This window comes from Copadichromis virginalis, linkage group LG17 (genome assembly GCF_057382275.1).
Source record: "Copadichromis virginalis isolate Kocher_CV1m ecotype Utaka linkage group LG17, C_Virginalis_male_GT1.1, whole genome shotgun sequence".
NCBI classification, from domain to species: domain Eukaryota; kingdom Metazoa; phylum Chordata; class Actinopteri; order Cichliformes; family Cichlidae; genus Copadichromis; species Copadichromis virginalis.
The window spans coordinates 8,144,893-8,171,281 of record NC_140634.1 but is presented as its reverse complement, the minus strand read 5'-3'; the positions used below and the strand labels follow the sequence as shown (position 1 = coordinate 8,171,281).

The window sequence follows — 26,389 nt, the reverse complement described above, 5'->3', positions numbered from 1 at the left end:
ACAGAAATAAAATAACAGCAGAACACAAAAAAGAAAGAAAGACAGAAAGAAAGACAGAAGGATGAAGGGAGTGAAGAAAAAGGAATAAATGACAAATGGGAAAAAGCAAGAGAGAGAGAGAGGATGCTACCTCATGAGCCTAGCAGGCATGCACTACATGTTAACATTAGTAGGTCAGCCAGCACAGAAATAACTACGCTGTGCGGCTGTGTGTGTGTAATAACCTCATACACCCCCTTCCAGCCAATCGCTGTGGATTCTCCATTCTACAAGCCAACCAATTTAAAAAGGCACCATACATCAAGATTTTAAATATGGTCACATGATCACCTTTTACCAGCTGTATATTCAGTTTACACATGAGTGAATTCCCTTTAAAATAGAGCTCATTGTTTCCTCTAAAAGCTGAGTGAGGGCATAAGACTCCTGCTGAAACCTTGTAGCAGTAGCAAAATAAACATGAGGCAGAAATGAATTATAGGACATCTGCTGTTATCTGCTGAATATTTTATAATAAATAATGCCAAGGGACATGTCAGCTGACTGTGTGTTTAAATAGCAAACGTGGATGTTTTAAGTCACTGCAGAGAAACAATGTGAAACCCACTCATGTCACTGAATTTGTTAGACAGACAGTGCCACAATGTGGCAAAACACAGGCACTGCAGTACTTGGTTATTGTTACGTTCCCCCCGAAGGGGTCTAGGCATGTGAGAGAGGGGACCAGTAACAAATGAGTCCGGAATCAGAATGAAAAAGGAAAACAAACAGAGTTGTTCTGCATCAATAAAACTTTATTACAAAATGGTACAGGTTAACATTAACTTAAAGGGCCGGCAACGCCGTCTTACCAATAACGCCAAAGAAACAAAGAAAACGCTCGCAGCCACGAAAGGCAGGAGGACTACCAAACAAACACAATAAAAAAGGAGGCACTTCCCACACTTCCTACCCTACTCCCCACCACGGGGAGACACTCTCAGGGCCCACAAGCCCGTCTGCTCACTGGTCAGAAAGAGGCTGTCTGTCCAAAATCTAGCACAGAACCGCGTAGAGCCACCGAGGAAAAAGCCACACTGCTCACAGCTCATCCCCAGTTTAAATAGCCTCAGAGGATGATTGCTGACTGGAGTCAGGTGGCAAACGAGGCTAATCAGCAGCAGCTGTGTCCTGGGGAGAGAGGAGAGTGAGAGAGACAGAGAGGGGTAGGAGTGGCAAGAGGGGTGGAGGCGGGGAGAGTGGGCAAACACCCCACCCACACACTCCCACAGCCTCACAGAACGTAACAGTTATTGTTCCTTATATATTTATATTTAGTTTTTAACACATCTGTCATCTATTCATGTAATGTGTGGGGAAAAAACAAGTGAAATTTCTGACATGACAAATGTTCTTCCTTCTTCTTCTCAGGCATCGCCACAGTCGATCATCTGAATTTCACCCTATCTCTACCATCCTCTTCTGTCATCACTCTGCATGTTCTCCTTTACTGCATCCTTTACGTGAATCTTCTCTGTGATCTTTTCTCTTGTCTGCTTCCATATTCCGCATGCTTGGTCCAATTGAGGACACAGCACAAGGCTCAAAAGATGAGGACACTGTTGAAGAATTTGGGATTGTGGAAATGTTTTAGCTATTTAGTCATTTTATTTCTTTGGAACTGACCAAAGAATTTGGTTTTCCAGTTTGTTTGTGTTCTCCTGTAACACCTGAAAATTTTTCCTCGTCACAATTAAGATTTTAGTTTATCATTTATGCCCCTGTTATTTATTTAAAATGATGTTATATTCATCCTCCATCATAGCTGCCCTCATTTCCTCCTAACTAATCCTTTGGACTTCCTGATTCACTAGCTGTTCTCCATCCTTCCACTCGCTCTCATTTTCTACATACATGAGCTCCTCAAAGTACTCCCTCCACTTTCCAAGCACACTTCCTTCACTCATTAGTTCATTTCCACCTCTATCCTTAATCACCCTAACCTGCTCTTTCCAGCTTGGACTCTCTTCCTTCAGCCTCACATAAAATGTAACTATAAGCCTTTGCCTTTGTCACCTCTCTCTTGTCCTGTCCTCCCAGTATTCCTGTCTACCTCCCAGAGTATCTCACTTTTCCTTTGTCAACCTCTTCGTTTGAACCACCAAGTCTTCGTGTCTTTTTCCTTTAACCAGAGGTTATACCAAATATCCTCTAGGCAGCTTCCCTCACCACGTTAGCTGTACTATCCAAGAGATCTCTCCCTTACCGACCAGATTTTGTCTCAACTGTTCCCTGAACATTTTTCAATTTACACTATTTAATCCTTGCCTCTAAGTTCATTGGCTACCATCCAGTGCTGCCTCCCCTGACCCAGACTTGCAGTCTCATATCGCTTTTAGATTGGAGCAGATTCCTTCACTCTTATGCATCAATGAACTTTCCTCTCTCTTCCTGAAATATGTGTTCACCACAACCATTTCTATCCTTTTCACAAAATCCACTGCCATCCTTTACACCATAGCTACCCAACTCCATCTCACCCCTGTTCCCTTCACCTACATGTCCACTGAAGTCTGCTTCAATCACCGCTCTGCACTAAGCAGGAACTACATTAAAAGCAAAGAATTCATTTAAACAAAAGGCCACGTTTCCTTAATTGTGACTGTCTGAAGCAGCATTCAAATAATTCTGATTATCAGAGGTTTCTTTAATTAAATCAACTTGGAGTTATTGTCCACCAGCTTCTAGCAGAAAGTGAAAATATCAGAAATCCAAACGTTGTTCTAAACAATGTCAAATCAAGATGAGACTGAAGGGCAGTGCATGGGACTTCAGAACCTTTTTGATTATTGAATCATTAATATGCAAAAACAACCAGGAACAGCAAAAAGAGAGGATCAATACACTGAACTTTGTTCACTGACGCACAAAAAAAGTTGCTTCAGAGTTTGCTTGTCTAAAGAAGGAGAGGTCTCTAAACAATTCCTTAAAAGTTACCTGCTTAGAGTTGGATAAGGTCAGATTACACTACCTTGTAAAAGCATCTACAAAGAGTCGCAGACACTGCAGATTAGTAGTTGATCTTAAGGCACTACTTTTTAGTTATTCGTGACAATTTCAGTGTACAAGGACATCAATATAGAGCCACACATGGACCCGTAGATTTAAAATAGTAAGAGAAGAAGGTCTGAGTGATTAAAATCACAAAGGTTCAAAGCAACAATTGCAGAGGTAACAGGGTTATTTCAGTTTGGAGGTGTTTAGCCTTCTTTGGAATTAGACAAGTGACCTGAATCCAAAAAAAGGTTAACACTGCAGCAGGATAATGAGCCAAAAACACACCCCGAAGCTTTACAAGAAACAGCCGAAGACCAGCGAAAACCAGTGAGCGCTGACTGTCACAGATTTTCCTCCACAGTTACCAGTCACAGACTGGCAAAGCCAAACATTCCTAATATCACAACACTGACAGATTATGCTGGAATAAAAATGTACAGGACATAACTTTAAGATATAAAATACTCTGAAATTCATGCAAATTATTTAAATAATCAGCTATTAAATTGTAATATTAAAAAATATACATTTAACCAATGCATTATTAGATATCACTGGCTGACTGAAGGTACTAAGAAAGAAAAAAAATAATCTATCATATAACCGGAGTAGGCTAATGCAAAAGTCAGGGATGTAAACTTGTCAAAGTTTCTGTGTCTTTAAGACACTCAACTGTAATTTTTAAATCTTATTTCTTCTGCACCCTTTGCATTTATAGTATTTGCTTCACTGCAGAATTCAAGTGTTCCTACAAAACAACTTTCTTATAACGTGAAACAAAGCATCTCTAAAATATAAATGAACACTGTGGTCATGTTTCAGCGTCGTCAAGGGAGCTTCACACCCATGAACAGCTCCTATTCAAGAAATTTTGGATGGATTTGGGTTGGCAATTATTTCCAGTTAGCTAGCACTGGATCACTTTCATTGACTACACTGCAGCATTCGATCCACTGTGGCCAATACTGATGCATATAAGTATATAGAGTGTTCCTAAGTACTTTAGAAGAATTTAGTTTAGTGGTTAGCATTCATGATTTAGCATTAGAATGCAGCTAAGTAATGTTAAAGCTGTAACCTCTGACCCTGTACTAATTCTTCTTAATTACTGAGCTCCTCTTGGTTTTCAGCCAGTTCCTGTACCTCCTAGTACCGCTGATATACTTCTGTGGAACTAATTCCAAGATAGTTTTTAAGCCTTGCATACATAGGTGTGTTAACCTACACTTTACCTAAGATATGGTTAAAAATGAGCTAAATACTGTGAAAAACTAGGCTGCAATAATAAAAATAGTCCTACTATATTGCATTCTTGTGTTAAAATGCATTTGCAGAATAAACAGAGGACATTTAATTATAGGTAAACATGTAATTCCACACCTGAGTTTAATGTCATATAATCCTTAAGCGTACCTAAATTGTGCATGCAATAACACACAACACATACAGAGGTAATGGACAGCTGGTTATTTATTACTAAAGTAAGTTACACCTTATTTGCCTCTGCTACTCAACTACAGTACAAATCTGTTTCTTCTATGTGAACTGCAAAGTCATAAAGTGTAATTGAAATAATATAATATACATTACATTGATTGAAACCGCAGAGTGGCAGTGCTCCATTTTCACAATTAGCCCACGTGGTGGCCCAGTAGTATCGGCTGTCCTACAGGCAGGCCAGTCCAGAGACATAGTCCAATTCTCTACAGGTGTGGGCCATACAGAGCCAAGACGACGTTTCACCAAACTGTAACAGCGGTCCTGAGTCGCTATATTCGTTCTACTGCAGATGCATGTCACTGGACTCAACTGTCCTACAGCTGCTTACAAAGTTCTCTCTTGCTCGTCTCTCCTCACATGGCTTCTCTGCTGATTACTCCGTCTGATGTTTGAGCCCTCCTCACAGTTACATCACGATGCCAGCTGGACAGCTGTTCAGATGGTAGGACTACAGAAAGGATTTATCATGGCCTTTTCCTGGCAATTGCAAGTAAAGTACCCCTGAAAAACTAGGCATGCAATGACTGCATGAAGTGTTCATGCAGCCATGGTCTTTTCTGGCTTTCTTTCCAAGGTCTTTGTGTATCTCATCATTTTTTTCTCTCTATCCTCCTCTTTGTCCATCCTAAAATAGTTCCACCTCTTTAAAGTCTATTAGCAGCCTAAGGTAAGCCTCTTAGGAGAGACTCTTGCTCTCTTGGTGCACAGAAGGCACTCAGTCAGACCAAACAATAATCAGTCACTCATAAAACCAGAGTGGGATTTTAGACTGGATATATCAGAGAGCAAAAGAGGATTGGGCAAGCTAGAGAGGAGAGTATTCATACACAGTTAAATACCCAGACTGCGTGACTCTGAAGACTAGGCAAAGATAACCCAAATAATATAAAATGCAGTTTTTCATTTAATTTATAAAGAGAAAAAATGTATCTGGCCCAATATGCAAAAGTAATTATACCCTAAACCTAAGAAGTGGTTTTGTCACACTTGGCAGCAAGAATTGCAATCAAGCTTTCGCGATGACTGCCAGTGAGCTTTTCACTGCTACTTCCTATTATTCTCCAGATTCCTTTGTGATGAATGATCTTGGAATCAGGCTGTATTTGGAAGTTTTTGGTAGAACTGACAGTTCTGCTAAAGTTAATCATAAACCCTTGGATTTGATTCTGTGCATACAGACAGAAGATCACGCTCCTAAGAGTTAATTTCATATAAATAAGCTCAGGATCTGGCAGACACATAGTATTTCTAGCTAAGGTGGCAGGACGACAGAGTAGTCAGCATGTTTACCTTTTACATAGACAGTAAGGTTCAAACCACCAAACGCCCAGACCACAATATATTAGGTGTAACTGTCAAGGCCAAATCCCTCTACACGCCCATAATGAAGACTATTTTCATAAGCCAGAAGCCATCTTCCAAACTTATGATCAAAATTATTTTCACTCTGTTCAAGATGTTGTTTTTAGTTTAAGAAGCTCTAGGACAAGCTGTGAGACTGGCAGGGAGACATTGATTTGAAACTTTATTGTAGGTTTTATGATGGTTTTTACTTTTTTGTGGGGTGTCTATTACTTTGAAATTACTGAGGGGAAAGAACATCTTCTGTAATTAATACAGTTCATCTTCAGCTACATGTATGCCCAGTTTTTGTGCTGAAAATAAGACACAGGAGAGACAGCTAAGTAGTTGGAGTAATGTTTGGAGTCTAAAAAAAGTGAGCAAAATCAGGAGAAAGTTGAGGACATAATTACACTGTACTGACAGGATCTCTCTCACGCATTCATTACTAATTAATTCTACTGGTACATTTCCATGCTACAGTAGTGTTTCGCCTGTCCGTACTATTGGCAGACTGATATACTTAAACTGTCTGAGAAAATAAAAAAATATGGGTGGAAGGTCTAACATGTTATGTGTGTAAAAATGCTAAAAAAAAATTAGCCATTTGTTAGGTAATTGCCATGGAACATGATAACGTTATAATATCAGATACAGATAAGACCCTTCAAGGGTCTAAGATGTCCCAGTTTGGTCACTAAACTAAAGAAATAAACAAACAGAGAGTTAATGTTTTATATATTTACATTAGCTCCTTCTCTGTGTCTCAAATTGTGCACCTTCACTCGTGACTTTGGGTGCATAAAGGCAAGTACCACAGTACCCCTATGGTGTATTCATAAAAGTCAAAAACTGAGTTTTAATAGCTCAGTTGTTACAATCTTAGCTACATAGTGGCAAAAGAAGACGCTAGTTGCTAGCTGGAAGAAGCATATCTATTTTAGGCAAGTTATATGTGTTCTGATATGGCTTAGTTTTTATATCTTTTTTCAAATGTATGTGTTATGTATAAGAATTTGGTATTATATACAGAGGTTCAAGAATCAAATGTCCCCAAAAAACAGCAGGTAGCACAATAACTGCAGTCAAACCCTGCATCATTTCAGGAAAATGTACAACTCATAGTGTTGGATTTCAGACAGTGCTCTGTCAAAATCCTACAAAATACATGTTAATATCGCCTCTGTCAGTGCGCCCCAGGGCAGCTGTGGCTACAATGTAGCTTGCCATCACCAGTGTGTGAATGTGTGTGTGAATGGGTGGATGACTGGATGGCATCCAGTCGTGTCTCTATGTCTCAGTGTCTAGTCTGCTTCCTTCTGATTCTCCAACACGTTCTCACTCCCAAAGCATAACATTTTACACTAGGTGACAAATCGTCGATATATTAAACTTCCGGGTGCATGCACATGCACAGATCAGAAAAATTAGGAAACATGAGAACTATTTGGAATGAATCTAGACATGTGCATTTGTTTTACTTAAATCGCTTTGGAAAACAATATCTAATGTCATTAAAGTGCTGGTTAAGGTTAGGGATAAGGGTAGGGTTAGGGCTGGAATACATGGCTGGAACATGTATTACCACGAGAGCGTCATTCTACTGGATTTCATCCATAACCCGGCGCGTAGCATAGGAGCGTGGAATGTCACCTTTCGTGTTCCTCAGGAACACCTTGGGACTTGACAAATCGTCCGTATATTACGCCTCAGGAGTGAGAATGGGCTGGATTGTCTCATGTGTCCTGTTTTAACTTGACAGTCCCATGTCCTATGTCAGAGTACCTGGTTTTGCTTCCCCTTACCTCATTATGCCTTATTCCTCACAGCTGTGTTTCCCTCCCGTTTCCCATTCTCTCATTACTCCCTTGTGTATTTAAGCCCTATGTTTTCCTTCCATCACCACCCCCATGTGCTGTGTTTGTTCTCTCCATGCTACTGGTATTTGCCAGTTCTCTGTTCCCAGTTTAGTTCCCTAGTTTCTTAGTGTTTTTGGTTTGAGTTTCATGTTTCTAGTTTCTTATTTTTGTTTTTGTTTTCTGTATTAGTGTAAGAGTTGTTCCTGCAATAAAACTGCAATTTTGAGTTTCCTCTCCATGTATGAGCCCTGTGTTTGGGTCCTACATCCTGCCTGCCACACAACAAACCATGACAGTAGGTAGTGTGCTCCATGATAGGGTACTTTTAGTACTTATTTGAGAAATGCAAAAATTTTAAGATTGTCGATTTTTTTGCAGTATACAAAACTTGAACTTTTTTTCTCAAGTCCACACACAAATATCTTTGTCACCTTTTTGCCTGCTGCAACATGCAGGCTTTAAATCTGTCCCAGCTCACACTGATTCAACTCCTTATAAATGGGTCATGCATTTCTGAGCATGAACATATGTGCATAATGCATGTGTTTAATTTTGCCAGCCTAGTTTTTTTTTAGCCAAGTTCTCTCTTCTGCCTCAAGAGCAGTCAGTCATTCAGTCAACCACTGCACCAGTCGCATACCTTCACAGCCAGGCAGTCGCTCTTTTGAAGTGTCTGTCCTATCAACCTAGTTTGCTGTCTCTCTGGGTGTCACATGATGTCAGACCAATAACTGTACATCAGATCAGCATTCCCATTAGAATCGCTTCACAAAAGCACAGCCTACTACTCTTATAACCTGTTTATTCACAAACTAAAGCAAGTCAACTGTACATGAAGCAACCGTGTCCCCAATTTGATATGGCTAAGTTTCCCATCAATGATTCATTCAGAATGAGTTTGACATTAAAAATTAAGGCATTGCTGTAATGACTGAATAAATACACCGATCACAAAATTATAAAACTTTAGCTATTTAAATTTTTTTCACTGTCTTAATGACCACACTGACACACCCTGTACTCCTGTGCCCTGATTTGTCTTCTCCGCCACTTTCTACAGTAGCCTGCTCTGTTCCCGTGTCTCACCTTGGTAGTGAGGATACAGATGCAATCCATCCTCACCAGTTCGACTGGCAAACTTTCACCAAAACATCTCGTGGCTCCAACTTTCCTGTTCCACCAATCAGATGTTTGCTGCTTTTGGTGGCATGTTTTTCCCGTCTGTCTGTCTCTGTCTCCTCCTTTCCTTTCATCGTTCAGTTTCTCTCTCCTCCCTTTCTTGTGTCCTCTCCACCTGTCCTTTCATCAGAGCAGCCAGATAGGACTTCTCTCCTAAAACAGAGGCCGAATCAGAAACATGGCGAGTCTGTCCCAATGCACCTCGACCCGCCCTCTTGGTTTCCAGCTGCTTTCTTCGTTTTATGGCAGCTGGTAGCCACATTTTGAACTCGAAGAGTGCATGGCTCAGAATATATATCGGCACGCATGCAGAACACTCAGCACACATACACACGCAAACACACACAAAAAAAAGTGGCAAACGTCTGGAGACAGCCGCAGAAGCGCACACACATGGATGCACAGGCAAACACTCACACTGACAGACGTGTATGCACAGACATAAGCGCATACACAAACAGATTCACACACACTCACACCACTCTCTGCTTTTTTTTATCAGGTCAGGTCTCTGTTTGGCAGAAGTGGGGGGGCTTGAGTGAACAGTAACAGCGGTATAGCAATGGATGCTCTACTTTCAACTTTTTGACTGTGGGTGAAGTTAAAGCTCCATATGTAGCCCAAAGCTACACGCAGAGCTGCGATTTGACTCTTTTGCTTTTCCTTGATACACAACATTACTACAGCTGGCACTGTAATATACTGTATGTGTACAATATACAGTAAATACTGTAATATAGAGCAAATACTATACACTACCTGTGGCGCTGAGAGAGAAGGGAAAGTTGGAGTAAGCAAATCCATGTCTAACACTCACATCTGCAGCAGAGCATGAACATGTGCAACATGTCTTCGAGTTCACATGTGCATTTGTATCTGCTCTACTTTTTTGTCCTATTCCTGTGCTTGCACTCATTGTTGTTTTTTCCTGATGCTCTCCGTTGCCAACAGAAAGTGGTCAGTCTGTCTGCACTGGGCTGTGATAACCAGAATCATTATTAATAGCTTTGGGGTGAAAAAAAAAACAACTAAACATTCTTCACTATCCAAACAAAAGTGAGTTCTTATTAGCTGGCTAAAGTTAGACAAGGTCATGATGGCAAGGCAGTAACATTTTGAATAGTTTAAAGGACCTACCAAGTGTAATGTGGGCTGCTGTGGAAAAGGATGGTGCAATTTTGGCCACTACAACAAGAATTAGATGAAGAGTGTTTACATGCATTGCTACACTTTCAGCTGTATAGCAGTTCTAAACAAAGCGAGTGGCTTGTAGTGGTACATGTTAGCTATGCAGCATTTTGACTAGAAGAAAGTCTGTGTTTTGTCCCAGGTGGGTGTGACATTAAAGGAAAAGTATATATGAGCATAGCAACATATCATTATTTCCATCAACCTGAGCTGCACAAACTTCTGCATGTGCTATAGAATAATCACAGGAGATGAGGGCACAGGTACAGCTAACGTGGTTGAACAGGTGACCCGGGTTTGAGTCAATCCTGAACTATTTTCTGTGTCATTTTCACTTTTTCGTTCCCCTTAGAACAAATGAAAAATGGCCCACAAAATAATTTTTAAAAAACACAGAAAAATAAACAAAAGGAAACAAAAGTGTGCTCCATATTGAATAATCCACTAATCAAAAAGTTTTAATTCTTCTCCAATCCATGAAGTGTGCTTGGGCAAGATACTGCGTGATAGATGAGGCTCGGTACGCTCTGAACAAAAAAATAATTGCTCAGTTTCCATATTGGCTGGGCTTTACTTAACATTTTGAAAATTGACCCATTTTTGTGATCAAAAATGAAAACTTGATGCTTCCAACTCCACAAATTCAATCATCATGTAAAGAGCAGAACTTTAGTAAACAGACACACTGAAAAAAGCACAATGACATTACTCTAATGATGCTCTATGTTCAGTCATCAGCAACAAGCCTGCGGTCAAAAAGCTCAAACTAAAGGAAACCATCAATCCCTGTTTACCCAAGGGTTAGGGTTAACCCTCTGACCTCATTCTGCTGACTGTCCAGATTATTAAAACGTTACTTAACCTGTTTCCCTTTGTCATATTATGCAATGCATGAATCTGTATAAACAACCTGTCTATCTTATTCTGCCTGCTGCAGCCACCACAAGCCTTTCGACACACTGATTCAAGAGCAGACGTGGTGTCTCTCATAAACACTTCTCAGGAACCTTTCTAACAGCTTCTGAAAATGTCATTTTCAAAGTCAATAGTTTAACAATCACAACATAATCAATTAAAACGTGTTTCCTGTTTTATTTTGATAGTCTCACATCCTGTGTTCAGTGTGTTCAGTTTTGCTAGTCTCGTTCTAAGTATTCTTAGTTTAGTTTCCTCACAGTTTCCTTAGTGTTTATGGTCTCCTTTTGCCTTTGTTTTGTTCCTGCCTTTAAGATTTCGTTTTCTTGCTTCTGTTTATCTGCATCTGGGTTCACACTGCAAATTCCAAGAGTCTGCAGCTACAGACTCGTGACACAACCTCTATCTCATTTTCTGTCAGCTACAGACAGATTTGCTGCAGCTTTCCTGTGGTCCTTACAACAAAACATAAAGAGATGTCTTACCTTGTTGTGGGTCACTGGGCTCGTGGGTGGCCTGGAGAGGGCTGGACCATGGGTTGGGCTAGTGGAAGGGCCCTGTCCTGGTCCAGGACTGGTTGGGCTGGTTGGAGAAAAGAGATCAAGGGAGGGTGCAAATAGGTGAACTCCAAATATGTGTCCATTAGTGTTCTGTTCTATATCTAAATTCCTAATAGCATGTTGAAGTACTATATAAAGATATTACACTAGCAATCAATGCACATTCATATTACCAGAGACTGCACTCACGCATAAGGTCCTTTGTTCAGCTGTCCAGGAGGACTTGTGGACCTGCGTCCGCTGAAGGTGAATTTTCCCTGGCTTGGACTAGTCGGACTTGGAATGGGAGTGACTTTGCTGAATCCTGAGTCCTTGCTGGTCAGAGGAGCAGTAGGGACAGAATCTGTGACTTTGTTGGGACCTGGGCTTGTGCTGGAAGGGATCCTGGTGCGGGCAGGTTTGACCGGAGCAGTTGGAGACACAAGGCCTTGAATGGTGCTCGAGACGAGGGCTGAGACTGTCACCAGGTCAGAAGAAGCAGGAATGCTTTGTGGGCTGGTGGAGCTTTCTGAAGAAACGCCAGAGCTGGTGGCAGTGAGCTTTGTTCCATTTAGCGACACTCCAGGAGATGTATTTGTGGAGCCGGTCGAGGTTTCTGCATTACTAACTGTGACACTGGGTTTAGAAGTCTCCGCTTCAAATAATTTGGAGCCCCCCGGTTGAGCAGGAGGAAGAGGAGCACGGTACTTCACTTTGGCCAGCTGCAACTCAGGTGTGCTGGACTGTGTTGTAGGCGAAGATGGCTTTGTTGCTGGTGTTGCTGATGGTACTGGAGGCGCAGGATACTTGAATGACCTGGGTTTGGAGACGAGTGGTTTGGGTTGGGATTGTCCATCAGAAATGCTGGAGGTCAAGGGACCTGTGGAGGACAGTGGCTGGGCTGAGGGTTCTGCTGGCAGCCAGCAGGAGGCAGCAAGGTTCTTGGGACTGTCCGCAGAGCACTTACTGTCTGCAAGGACGGTAAACTCATAGTACTCCTGGATATCTGGAAAAAGGAGGAAAGTAACAATGTGAACGGTGTAGTGATTAACTAAACCCTACAGAAGTGGGCAAATCACTGAGTGCAAACAGTGAGTGTTTAATTGATACATTAATTTATTCACCAAAAGACAGATTAGTTGATCATTAATAAAAATAAATCCATGGTGTAATTTATAATCAGTTAACCTTTAAAAATCATATTGTGCAAAAGTCTGGGGCCACCCCACATTTCATTATATTTTGCTTCATAAGAGCCAGAGTTTCCCTCAGTTGATCCATCAACTGTTCACTGAAGAATGAAGAATCCAGCCATTCTCTCAGGAGAGAGGTGCAATAGTAAGAGCCTACAGCCATCTGTAGGCTGGACGGGGTGAAGGCGGTGGCGTTGGGGATCTTGTCAAAAACCGATGAAATTATGAACACAGAAAAGTACTGTCAGATTTTGATCCACCAGCTAATACCAAGCACAATGCCAATGCCGGAAAAACATAGATGGATAGAAAAACACACCAAAAAAGCATAAAATATGAATGATCTTCAGGACTTGCACCTCAAAGGTAGTGTAATTAGACATCTACCTAAGTATTTATTAGGTATATGTCTGCATTTAAAGTAACTACTGAATATGGTGGAAAGGCCACCATGACAGCTAGATGTGCTTGGGGAGAACAGACATCACTAAGTGTCGAAGCATCACCACTAATTAACCAGTTTTAACCAAAAAGGCCAATAAATACTTATTTGTTAAGAACCTGGCAATCTTGACGGGTATACAGTCCAGCTTTTTTTGTTTTCTGTGTGTGGCTCTCTAACTTGTTTGCAGTGAATTTTATCAGATGAGATTTGATAAGTTTACTCCACCCGTAGAATGACCTGATTTGCCTGCTTTGTATTCCAGTGTGTCGGGATTTGGTACCGGTGGGTGTAAGAGAGCCTGTTATACAGTACGACAGGTTTAGTTACTGAGTGGCCGTAGATAAAGGTGCAGATATGGGGAAATGCTTGCCTCTTATTTACAGTCAGTTGTTCCCTTAAAAGTCATGTTGCCGTGACTGTTAAGTCAACTGCAGGTTGGCAGCTAACAAATGAATGCCCTATTTAAATGTAGCCCCTATGTTCTGAAAACAACTATCTGCAACTGTCCCAGGATTGGTTAAATTTGTTAAGGGAGTCCCCACCGTGAGCTGGACAGAGGCTGAGATGTTAAAAAAAAGCTGCTCCAGCAGAGCTTAACTATTACTTTATAGTATATGCTAAATTATTCAGACGCAAGCAAAACCGAGATGGTCACAAAGAGGCTCCATATCTCAGAGTACACCAGTAGAGAATGCGTTACCTAATGAAACATAGCTAATACTCTGAGGACCTCTAGTGGCGACATAATATTACTAGCAATGGTTCGCTTCCCCTAATCCACAGTACAGCTGACAAATAGTTCTGCACTAAATCATATATCATCCTGTAAGCACATCTCAAATGAGTTTGGTGGCTATAACACAGATGATAAGGGGGAATAAAAAAGGACAGTGAAATGTAAATAGTGGAATAATCCAGTGCAAGCAGCAGGAACGCAAACCCATACACAAAGTCTTCTCTAATCTTTACCAGAAAGAAGGATCAATAAGAATATCAAGCAACAAAACAGGGGAAGCATTATTTCGCAACCCATCAGATCCAATTTGGTTAAAGTAAAAAGTCAAGCTTCAAAAGAGGAACTGAGTGAACAGCATAAACAAGCACACAAACGCTGGCACAATAAACGTGAGAAGGTGCGCTGCTGTAATAGCTACAAGTGTGGGCGGGGTAGAAAGCAGGTGGGGCCTGGGAGTGAAAACCAGTTTGTCACCATTAACATTACCATGAGGATTCTCGTGTGATTAAGCAACAGTTAATCAAAGGAAACTTTGCTGGTTAGACTGTCACTTTGTTAGAGGAATTTGTACATAGATTTAGATTTTAAAGGTGGGTGCTTGCTTTCTGTGACACCCTACGTTCTGCTCTACATTTTCTGGTTAGGGATCCAGTGACAGCACAGCTCAAACATCTTGTAAAAACTATATCAGCCCCACAGAAATGAAACAGTTCATGAATTCAGCCTATTTTCTGCAAACCTAATGTTGGAAATCTAGTCAGTCCCTGTCAATCCCAAACACAGCATGACGATGCTTGTAGTGTGGTATCTGGTATCTGTAAGACACGAATCTTGATAAATGAACAAAATCCATGCACAACATTGAGATTATTGCATTATTGCGAAGAGGAAGTGAAGAATCCAACGAAAGGCTCAAATCTTTAAGATCGATAAAACTGATATTTACCTTTGCTGAAACTTTCTGTTTTATTAGTCAATGAACTAACATAATGTAATTCACAAATGGCAAAACCACTGTCTCTACTTTTGTAAAAATGATGTAAAATGTTATAAAATAATTGCATGTGGACTAATCTGCACGTAAGATGAATGGTTAGACACCAGAAGTGCAAAAATGTTGTGATGTGTTAAGATAAAGTGCAAGAAGTTATGCAGATGTATGCGTTAAACTGATAGCAAATTAAACATAAAATACACGTAATGCCTGACAGAAAGCACTTCAAGCACAGCTTAATTTCCAAAAAAGTCAATATAAAAGAAGTTTGCCTAAATTGTCAAAATCCAGGAAATCTGATCAAAGCTGACCAAAGCAAATTTTCTTACCAAGAAGTGCACTGAAGAGCTGACTTTGAAAGACGTTGATGACTTTGTCCAAAGACTGCTGCAGCTGGTGGTCTTCCTCCACAGGTCCCTGTTTGGCCTTTTGCTGTCTCTGGTCTAGCTTGGCTCGATACTGCTGGAGCAGCTCCAGGGCACGCTGGGCGTCTAAAGAAAACATAAATAAATAAATAGAAAAAAACATGGTTTTTATCTCTTCTGGAAAACACAATATCCAGCTGCTCTTAAGCAGAGCAAGGAGACGCTCGATGTTAAAAGCTTTTAATTGCAGATAACTACGGTTAAAATCGAGAATTTCTGCATGTCTGTCTGAAAAATAAAGTGTCTTCATTCATTTTTTTCATGAATGAAGACACTTTGGGGAAAAAAGGGTGGTTTGGGGAAAAAAGAAAAGAAAAAAAGTAGATGACTCTGTGTTTTCCTTCCAGGCTACTAGATCACAACTTCTATTAGGGTTTGTAATGATCAGTGAAAGCCTTCTTAATTAAAATGGTAATTAAGACTTCATAACCCGTGTATTTGCACATTTTATGGATTAAAGATAAACTATAACATTTTACTGCCATCCTTTATATCGCCCCGATGTCCTCATGCAGAAGGGTAGTAGAGTTTATGGTGCAAGGGAAGGTGCAGGCTGCAAATTCCAGTCTCTGAACAGCTGATTAAACCGGAAGCAGTGACGATCAACGTCAAACTTCGACTAAATGTGTCAGTGCGTACATTAACTTTACACTTGCATGACAATACGTAAAGCCAAAATGAATTAAAAGGGTGGCAATTCAATTTCTATGCATCTATCTGCAAGCACTTTTATATTGAAGAGCTCTATTTGTGGGCAGCTTTGCTGTTTTTTGCATTTCACTGCAAAAAACAGCAAACGTGTTGTTGTCTAAATATTATGTATGCCGAATTTACAACAGCGTCCGAGTATGCAGTAAGAGCCCTGGAGCTATTTTCTAAAAGTCGTGTACACGTACACTGAATAGTTCCTCGTTTAAAAGTGCAGGTGTTTCACACAAGTTTCGTGCGCTAACGCATAAGAGCGCCTCGCGGAGCTAGCGCAACATCAACGCGACCTTTTTGAGTGATTAAAAGTGATACGTTCGGTGTCACAAAATGCGTTATACGATAAGAATATTAACACAGAAGTATTATAAGATAGACGTGTAACTACAGACCGAAAGTCCATTTTCCTAACAAGTATTTTCTTTACCTTTCTGTCGCACAGGCATGGTGGCACGCACGCCGAGTCCTCCTCCCCTGGCTCACACCGATCCGACTCTGTTATCACAGATGTGAGCGTCTGTCCCGCGACAGCCTGCTCACCCAACTGGGACACCAAACTGTCACCACAACAGGCACCACCGACCTGTCCGGTAGTTAAGAGAAAATATAATTCAATGAAGTGTTGAAAAAAGTGTCAGAAAACTGACACAGACACTGTCAACAAACGCTGACAATCACCGCGTGGACTTAGAACCCGGAGTAATAATGATAGCGTGATTGTTTTTCCCCTCCCTCTGTTCCTCTTTCACTTCAAGGCTCCCTGTGTCACCATTTGGTTAAACTAATACCGATTTCTTCACCCAGATGACTTGACTCAAAACGCCGTCCGACCGGTTGAACGGTCCTGCGAGACGAACACACACACACACGCACACACACACACGCACGCACACACACACTCAAAACCACAGATGAAGCAGGTTGGAGGGGCTCTTCATAAGGAGCTTGTGTCTTGCAGGTATTGTCATGTTAAACAGCCATATTGTATGGAGTGGATAAAAGCCCGGTCTATTCTGGGTTGCCTATCCACATCTAATCCACTCAATGCCGAGGACAGACTTGGGTTTACAGATACTGATCTAACTACATTAAATCTATGAAAGCTTTCCTCTCCTGTTCCCAGCTTAGTCTTTGGCTCTTGTCACTCAGTTATGTCTGTTTATGGAGCTTACATGGGTGCATACAAAGAAAAATACAAGGGGGTCCAATTGAAATGTCACTGGTGCAATCCCAGCAAAAGTCCAGGCACTTCATCCCTGTGTGGTTTTAGCCATATTGTCATGGTAAACTGAGTGTGCTGAGTAGATGAAAACCATCCCCTGTACCAGACCTGTCTCACTAAACTGTAGTGATCCACATCCCTACCAGGCAAGTCCTCTTTAGTAGTGGAAAGAAATAAAGCCTTTCTTTAGAATCTAATGACTCTATATGAGTATATATAGAGAGCCATAATGCCCATTCAGCTTTAGCATGCAGTCTGTTGTCCCTCCTTTTCTACCTTTATGCGAGCCATAGCCTGGTTTCCTGGCTGTCTCTGAGCAAGAGTTGCAAAAAGTTTTGCTATTCCAGTCAGAGCGACACAGGGGATGCTCAATCAGTATCAGCATCTGCTGCTCCATTCAGTGAAAAAAATAAAACTCTGTGTGATAGAAATCAAAATTTATCAGTATTTTTGACCTATTGTCTTTGCCCTTTGCATGAATTAAGTTTCTTAAAAGCGAGGTGTTTTGCTATCAGTGATCAAGTGGGGATCCTAAAGCTACACAAGCCAGAAAAATGCTGTTTTTCTACCCATGCATTTACTGCTTCAGCATTGTGTTTGGGATCATTGTCATGACGAATAATGAATATATTGCCATATATTGACACTTACTAACCGCCACCCTTGAGAGGAAATTTATATAGAGTAGTGTTTTTGAATGTAACTGTAAATTTTCATAATTAATTAAAACGTCTCCTGACAGGTTAGTGGGACTGTGAAACATTTCCTTTTAAAAAACATAACACTCAAGATGTTTTACACATAGACAGTATGCCACCACAATATCACCCACTAGTTTTGGGGTCTGTATTTCATTTCCTGCTTCCATGTTGGCTTTTTGGACCCAGAATATACTTTATATGGATCAATGGGTGGATTGCTAATTTATTGCCTGCTACACCAATTAGCTCAGTTGACAATGTCCAATCATAAACTATGAGATGGTAAAAAATAGATACACCTGTTGGCTAATTTTTGCTAAGCAACAGACTAACTAAGTACAATTAATATTGCTCAGGAAAACCTGAAGCCCAAACTCCTGATCTGTACCACTGACACATCTGTTAGGACATCACAAAAAGCTGTGCCTAGCACAAGAGCTAACAGCAAGCTAAGCAAGCTGTACTGGGAAACACTGAAGTAATAAGTAAGCGTAATAATAAATATGAATCCATAATGCTTCAGTCGTTACTTAAAGCTGAAGAGATTTTGCCAACTCATTAGTCATAACTAGCAAAAACCTACACCAAGGGCAATTTTTGCCAGGTCTGCTGCACTTTTCACATTCTTCATTTTGTATTTAGTTGTGACTTGAACAAAATTCTGTTGCAGATATACATTTTGGTCACTGTGAAGTATAATTGCTGTATGTGCAATGATATTTGTGCAAAGTTTTATTGACATTGGCACACCCATTAAGAAACACATAGTGTAAATACAAACATGCACATGCACTTATCATTATAGCAAGGATATAAATAAATAAACTAATAAATGTGGTTATTTAAGTGGTTCTTGCAAGCTTTCTGTTTTAAAGAATGTAGCTGACATTTGTATCTCTGTCACTGTGTCAGTTATTAAGAGGAAGTGGCAATAAACTGTCCACTTTTACCTTAAGCAGCACACTTATGCGACTGGAAGCATTTAATCTCTTACATAGGTCATCAACATAGTAGATGGACACGTATGGTATGGTTTCATCACCTAATTTTAGTATTTCTTTCAGAGTCATTTTCAAATTATTTCCTGTTTGCTAAATTTAGCTAACCTATATTTTTTAAAAGTTACATATAGATATATAAGATGAAGAGCTCTACTTCCAGGATATGTTAAACTATGAAAAGCAATCTATGCTTGGTTTAATAGACAGGAAACTGTTATTGATCATTTCATCCAACTAGCCAAAGAGTAGCTTTTCCTAAATGATATGGTGTCCTTTTGTTCCACTGCCTTGTTTATCTTTGTTTTACTGTGACGTGGTGTGTTTAATGGGTGAGCATAAATCACCTTTAGAGACAACCGTAAGACTAAAAAGATGAAATCATTCAGAGAGTGACATTAGAAAAGCAGAGTTCATGCATGCTGGAGACACACTGCGCCTGTGTCTTCATGTGGACAGTAGAGCAGTGGTAGGGACACTTCCATCAGCATAAGCATGCAGCAGCTGAATGCAGGTCATGGACCCAGGCTCTGGTATTGTTATTGATTAGGTCAGAAGAGCTTATTGACCATTTTGGTGGGTGCACATAAACTCTCGCTCTGTATCTCTTACAAATTCTCGCCAGCAGTCACTCTGATTCCAGTATAATATATGAGTCAGAGTGGGGAGTAAATGCATGCATGATTGTGTAAGTGGGTTGGTCATGTGGCAAACAGAAGTATCTTTTTGTCCAATGCAGTGTGTAAAAGACAGAGTAAAGAGGGAAGGGAACAAAAGGGCGTCATTCTGCTTTTTGCCAGAATGTACGTTAGTGTGTGGGCGCCTGTGTGTGTGTGTGCGGTGTTACTCTCTATTGTTTATTGTCGGCTGATACCACAGTAAGCAGACTTGTTCTACAGTGGGCTCTGATGCCAAGAGAACAGTCGGGAATGGTACAAACCTGCCACCGGATAGAGAGTTTAGAAAAAAGGCATCTAACTTTCAGTTTGGTTGCAGAGACAAAAACTCAGATGTGTTAAAAATACACATCACACACATCATCAACAGGTACTTAAATTCCTCTTGACAAATATCTGTTAGTGTTGTTTGTTTACAGTTACATGTGCATTTATTTGTATTGAATGTTAATGATGCACATAGTTGATTGAGCAATGCAGCTGACTTTATGCAGGTAAGTCAAAATATTTTATGAGCTGCTCACATGTTTAGAGTGCAATGTGTTAAACTGAAAACTAACTACTAATGTATCTGTGATGCATTCAAAAATACTGGACGTCATTGAGGAAATTACATATTTTCTTTATTACCTTTTTGGATAAATTTTTATTATATTAAAAAAATTTGAAAATATATAGAAAAAAAAACATTTGCCTTATTTTAAATGGCAAATTACAAAACAACCCACGTACTTCACCATACTGTGTAATGTAGACAAAATGACTGCTGAGTAACTGAACACACAGGGCAATGGACTCCATCCATCCATTTCAGGATCACTGTGAGGGCTGGATCATATCCCAACAGCCATAGGGCAAGAGGCGAGGTGCATCCTGGACAGTCTTATCAGTCTGTCAGTCACCCCAGAGTACAAGGAGAACATGCAAACTCCTCAAAGCTGGGATTTTCGTTGGCCTACAAATGAACTCATTGATTCATTCTCATTAAATTTCCTTTTCACTAATTCCCACTACATACATTGAAGGCTTCTGGTTAAGTTCATAAAACGTTTTGGTTTCAACTAAGATTTCCATATAGAACTGTTAAGTCTAATTGTTGAATGTTGTCATTGGGTTTCTTAAATTTGTAAGTCTGAGTTCAATCTATAGGATCAAGACATCCCTTTGTCTCTGACCACCTCTCCAGCCACTCTGTGCAGGGGGAGGTTTTATTGCAGATACATCCTATCTGAAAGATCTGTTTCTTGTGATGTTGCTTCCTGCTTTTATGATCCTTTTGGTGAGCAGGAAGTCATGCACACACACACACGTTCTTGCACATGCATACAGGTGCTTACACATACACACACATAGTGCCTTGTCTTAGAACCATTGGGGAGTTTACTGAGGGATCTGCTTGTGCTGTGCTGTGTATTGTAACAGTTTGTCAATAAATAGCTGCGAGGGAAGCTGCTCTTTGAAGGATTTTGGGCATGAGACAGGTAAGGAGCGTGAGCTCCAAGAGCTGGTTCTTGACCAAAACTTCCCTCGTTAGAGAGTGAAAAACCGGTTGAAGATGTTCTGTTATGTCTTGTGTTCTTCATGAGGAATAAGTCTCTAAACTAGCGGGGCTTGTGGAAGCACAGACCCAACAAGAACCAATTACTACTTTCTGGATTTGAATTATCATGTTAAATCGTTTGCCTTAATTGCAGAGTAACCTGTGTGCATGAACTAGTAAGATTTTCATACTTACCGCGATGCGCCAAGCTTTTTCTTCAACGTGGGTTTTGAGCCCCAGAAGAGACACACTGTGAGGCACCTGTCAGAACTCGGCTGACCCTCTGCGATCTACAGCTCAGATAAGTGTCAAGAATAGATGAGATGGATGGATCAAGAGGGATGAAGAGGAGTCAGGCTGTTAGCCTAATGGACAGAGAGACAAAGGAGCATCTGCAGAGATGATGAGAGGCCCTGCTGAGTTTAATCCACAGAGGTAACTGTAATCTCCCACAGACCTGCTGAGGCGATCCTCATCACTGTCTTTTCCTTCACATAATTTATCCATCGGTTCCTTTTCTTTTCCAATTTCACTTTTTCCCATATTCACCTTTCACCATCTTCTCTGTTCTGTTCAGCTTCTTTCACTGCAGCATTACTTTCATTCCTTATTCTGGCCCCTGCATTTCCCGCATCTGCATTTGAACTCATTTTTTTCCTCACTCCTTTCTCCTGCCTCCCCTTTTCCTTACGCATAAATATGGAAAGAAAAGTGTTGTTTTATTCCTCCACCCTCCTAAAAACAGCTCAGTGCACCAGGAGAAGCCCATATTACCAATAGTGACATTTTTATTATTTGTACAATAGAGACTTTAGTACATTATTCAAAACACTTCTTATATACTGAAAAAATGGTACGTCCCAAAGCCCAAAATGGCTCCAGTATAATCGCTGCACAGCATTTTTTCAATTTTATACATATATTATTTTTTGTAAAAACTGTATCTTAAATAGTATGTACAGATAGCGTCTGCAAAATGCATTCTAAACACATGATATATATTATATATACTTCGGCAATTACATTTCTCCGCATTAATACTCAAACTTAAAACTGGAAGGATTTCAACTTGCATGTGCAAATAAATAAAGAAATAAATAGTTTCTGTTAAATCGTCACTAAAATTTGTCCAACTTATAAACTCGACAGCGTTTCTCTCTTCGGAGGTCAAAGTACTTTTTGTCACACAACAGAAGAAGCAGCATTCAAGTTGGGTAGGTGTAGGTACTGCAGAAAGCATGAGTACATTCACAATCAATATGAGTCATTTTTAAATTGGATTTCATTCACAGCTATGTACAGTGACACCGCCCTCATTTGTTCAGCTCTTTTAGCAGTTTAAACACATAGAAAATGACTGAATTTTTTTTAAATAGTCATATACATATATATAATATATATTTGTATAACACAAATTCACAATTACAGTAGAAATACATTTTATACAGTTTTGGATAGTACATGTGTAGGTCTCCAAGTCATACTGTGCGTACTTCCATCCATAACTTTGTTATAAGTGTCATTATAAAATATCACAATTTTTGAGCAAAGCTAAGGTATATCAATATATTTAGAAAGAATTACCTGAAACATGTAGTAAAAAATAATTATATTATCAAACCTTTTACTCTGTTCTCATCACAATATCTTTGATATTTCAAACTCTGAATAGGGTCGGGGTAGGTACCTGTGGTTAAATCTCCTAACCACATGATTAAACTGTGCCGTGTTGTGTCTCCTATTGACAAAGTGATGGAAATCGTATTTGGAGAGTTGGCACAAAAAGGGTACCTGTCAAGTGAAATCAAAAGGACAGTGAAGGATGGTTCGCTCCGGATGAAACATCAGATGTTATGCAGAACAGAACAAAACTCACTGCCATGAAATGCCTTCAAGACCCATGGTGCATTTACATAAAGACAAAAAGAGACTCTGTATTTTAGTCAGTATATCTTCTCAAGCGTGACTATAAAAGTCAGACTACAGAGCAAAGGCTTTCAATCTGTTTTGGTGTTTTGTTTTTTTCCCTCTTTTTGCTTTTTTACATAGAGTCTATTGCTACGGTGGCCCTGAGAGGTCAAATGCACTGCAATTTTAGGAAACTTTGGCAAATGGAATAAGGCTGCAAAAGCTAAAAATCAAACAAAAAAACCCTCACAAAACACAACGGAAGTGTTTTGGGGACACAATAGCATGACGGAACAGCTGCCGACGTGAGAAGCTAACAGTGATCGGCTAATAGCAAACATATATTTATGTTATTATGCGATTTAAACACACAGTACCTTGCATTTGTTTTCCCCTCACAAGAATCCTCCACTTCGTTTAAGCGTGTGTCGGTGCAACCCTTCGCATGTTTTGGTTCTGTCACATTATTATCTCCCCTAATACACTTCCATTGTGTTTTTCCAAGGTTTTTTCTTTTGTGACCTTTTGTAGCATTTTTCTGTTTGCAGATGTTTTCTTAAATTGCAGTACTGTTGACCCATCAGGTCCACCGTAACTTTAATTTTCCCTGCTCTTTTAAATAGTTTGAGCATTTACCAGCAAATTCAGCAAGCCTTCCGTGTATGCCGAGTATCAATCAGCACCACCTTTTACAATTCAAGTGTAACCGAAAGCACATGTGACACAAATCAGATGTTTCCCCGATTGTCAAAAAAAGAGACGATATCTGATTTATCCTCCTAAAATGAAACCTTGCAGATGCTTGTAGGGGCATTAGTGTCTCACACTGCTTTCCACAGGAAGGCCGAAGGTCAGGAGACTTCAGCAGAGGAGATGCTGAAGCCGGGTCAACGACTATAGAACAGCTTACCGGCTCATTGAAGCCACGTTTTTGATTTTAGTGTGTGCTGGGCCACAAAGAGGTAAAGCTCTGATATTGTTGTAAATACAGCCGAGGAGGCTGCATATGGCACAGATCAACAAGCAGCACTTAGTGCTTTAATACGTCTAGAGTCTTCTAGAGAGTAGAGACAGCCATTTTCTGTTGGCTTCTGGACATCTGTCAGTGTCCAGTGATGTAAAAGCATGCTGTGACTTTATAAACACATCAAAAGGGATGTGACATCACTGCACAACATAAGACAGGACTTTAAAAAGATGGCACCGTTAATATTAATGGACCAGTTTTATAATGGAAATGATATTCTAAAATGAGGGATGCATTATGCAACATTGCAGAGAATAGATATGTGTAATTTTATGTGTGTATTTGCCTGTTAGTTTATGTGCATGGCAGTGTGTGTAAACATTAGCATGACTTGCTCAATAGATGGCACTGCAGGACAAGTAAGGCTCTGCTGAAAAGCTCAATGGGCCGAGCCTCAGAAATATTGCTTTAGCTCCTTTCAGCACAGCTGTGCAAGCAACAGCTTTTTTTAAGAGAAAAGAAAAAAAAAAAACAAGTAGCAGTGATGAACTATGAAAAGTGTTTTCTATACAGATAAAACGGTGATATACTCTTTAGAAAACCATTTGAAGAAACGACCCCTGTATTTCCACAGGAGGGAATTGAGAATATAGTTTATCAACAATAATCATAAGAATCATAAACTTTTAAGAGCTGTCTGCTCAGGCCCCAAGGAGAGTTCTAACAAGCTGAATCTCTATGTATGTACACAAGGCAGAGTCTTAAGTTTCAATTTCTGTACAGTGGAGGCAATAACCTGCAGAACAGAACAAAAAATATATCGGAGGAGTATGAAAATCAAAGACGGTGATAGAAAAAGGACTGAAAAGTGGGGGAAAAAGACGGAAGATGCGAAAGAAACAATAAAGCTGTGAAGAACAAGGAAAGCGAACCATGTGCTACACCAAACAAAATACTTTAAATTCACAATGGATGGCAGTGGAGAAAAGAAAGAAAAATATCCCAAAATCTAACTAACCGACAAAAACTACTCAGACTGACCGCTCAGATGGCAGCTTAAATCACAAACCAACCACAAAATCCAAACTGCAGCAGCCCTGTAGGAACTTTAAAGTGTATAGTCCTCTTGCGGTCCGTCCAGCCGTCGATCAGATCAGATCGCTGACCGCCGGTAGACAGAAGAGCCGATATGTTTCCTATGGTACATTTGGCACTGGTATTTGCCTTTGGTCCAGCAATAGGCAAATAAATGTCTGACTGTTCCCTTAAAAATGTTTTAAAAAAAACAACAAAAAAAGGGGGGGAAAATGTGGCTCAATTTTCAGTTCCATAAACCTCCAGAGGAGGGCAGGTGGGATGGCGTGGGATGGCGATGAGCAGAGCAGAGAAGCGTTGCTGTATTTGTTTTGTTTGTTTTTAAAAACTATTTTAGCGCGTGCTGCTGTCTCTCAGAACCATCAAGTCCACCGTCCGCGGGAAACTCTTCAGCAGAGAGACGGCTGTCTCGTGCTCCATGTGTAAAAAACTATGTCCATTAGCCTGCAAGGCAAACACGCAGCACAGTCAACAGCATGTGTGTGGGTGCACGTGTGTATAGAGGTATATGTGCTGCGGCTCGTTTAAGTTTCCCATACACATGTCTATGTGTGAGTGTTTTGTGGAAGGATGGAGGGTCACTGCCATCATTATCTCAGTAACACATCACTGTTGGGAAAAAGAGAGAGAAGAGGAGGAGCTACACAGTCATGCTGTAGAGAGAGAGAGAGAGAGAGAGAGAGAGAGAGAGAGAGAGAGAGAGAGAGAGAAGGGGTAAAGACAAAAAAGGGCTTTCACATGAATTCATCCAGCTACACTGTAAGTCTGTGGAAAGAAGATGAAGGGGGAGGAGAGAGGGAAACATGAAAGGAATGGCACATGGGGGGTGAGGGAGGCTGAGCTATTACCGTAAAGCACTGACGTCTTATTTTGACCTCAATCCATCTCAATAAAATGCGTGTAGCGTGCGATTTCTACTGTTGCTGTTTACTGTTTATTGATTCAATTGGACTGCTTTACATGGGAGGCGGATGTTCAATTATTATTTGGCTGATGGGGAAAACATTGCTGCGAGGCACATCAATCCAAATAACTTGTACTTGCGTACTTACATCGTTTTACTCATATTTACTTCAAATGAAACCATGTTAGATTGTGTTCATGGGTAAAAATACATTTTAAAAAAATAACCTAGCTGCAGTGTTCAGCTACTTTCAAATCTAAGGCCTCGGCTGAAGCTATTTTATATTAAGAACAGCTTTCTAATAATGTGAAGATGTAACCCA

The 26,389-nt window shown here is 40.3% G+C and overlaps 2 protein-coding genes across 19 annotated transcripts in view; both read right to left on the bottom strand.

The window, feature by feature from the left end:
- The window catches only part of LOC146688936 (discs large homolog 1-like protein), a 113,239-nt gene extending 96,591 nt beyond the window's left edge, over window positions 1–16,648 (bottom strand). The window contains exons 1-4 of one of the 2 annotated variants that reach the window (XM_085437548.1): window positions 16,483–16,648; window positions 15,255–15,416; window positions 11,768–12,563; window positions 11,504–11,600 (exon numbers count right to left, since the gene is read on the bottom strand). In XM_085437548.1, the coding sequence (XP_085293674.1) occupies window positions 11,504–11,600; window positions 11,768–12,563; window positions 15,255–15,416; window positions 16,483–16,501 (1,074 nt within the window). In that variant the 5' untranslated portion in view covers window positions 16,502–16,648. The remainder of the gene's footprint in view (window positions 1–11,503; window positions 11,601–11,767; window positions 12,564–15,254; window positions 15,417–16,482) is intronic. The other variant, XM_085437545.1, reaches the window with a different exon arrangement.
- A 5,313-nt stretch (window positions 16,649–21,961) lies between these two features.
- Window positions 21,962–26,389, bottom strand: part of lrrc7 (leucine rich repeat containing 7) — a 148,811-nt gene continuing 144,383 nt past the window's right edge. For 11 of the 17 annotated variants that reach the window (XM_085437613.1, XM_085437608.1, XM_085437611.1 and 8 more), the window contains one exon: window positions 21,962–25,607. In XM_085437613.1, coding sequence (XP_085293739.1) covers window positions 25,497–25,607 — 111 coding nt within the window. In that variant the 3' untranslated portion in view covers window positions 21,962–25,496. Of the gene's footprint in view, window positions 25,817–26,389 lie in introns of all 17 variants that reach the window. The other 6 variants (XM_085437623.1, XM_085437620.1, XM_085437615.1 and 3 more) reach the window with 5 other exon arrangements.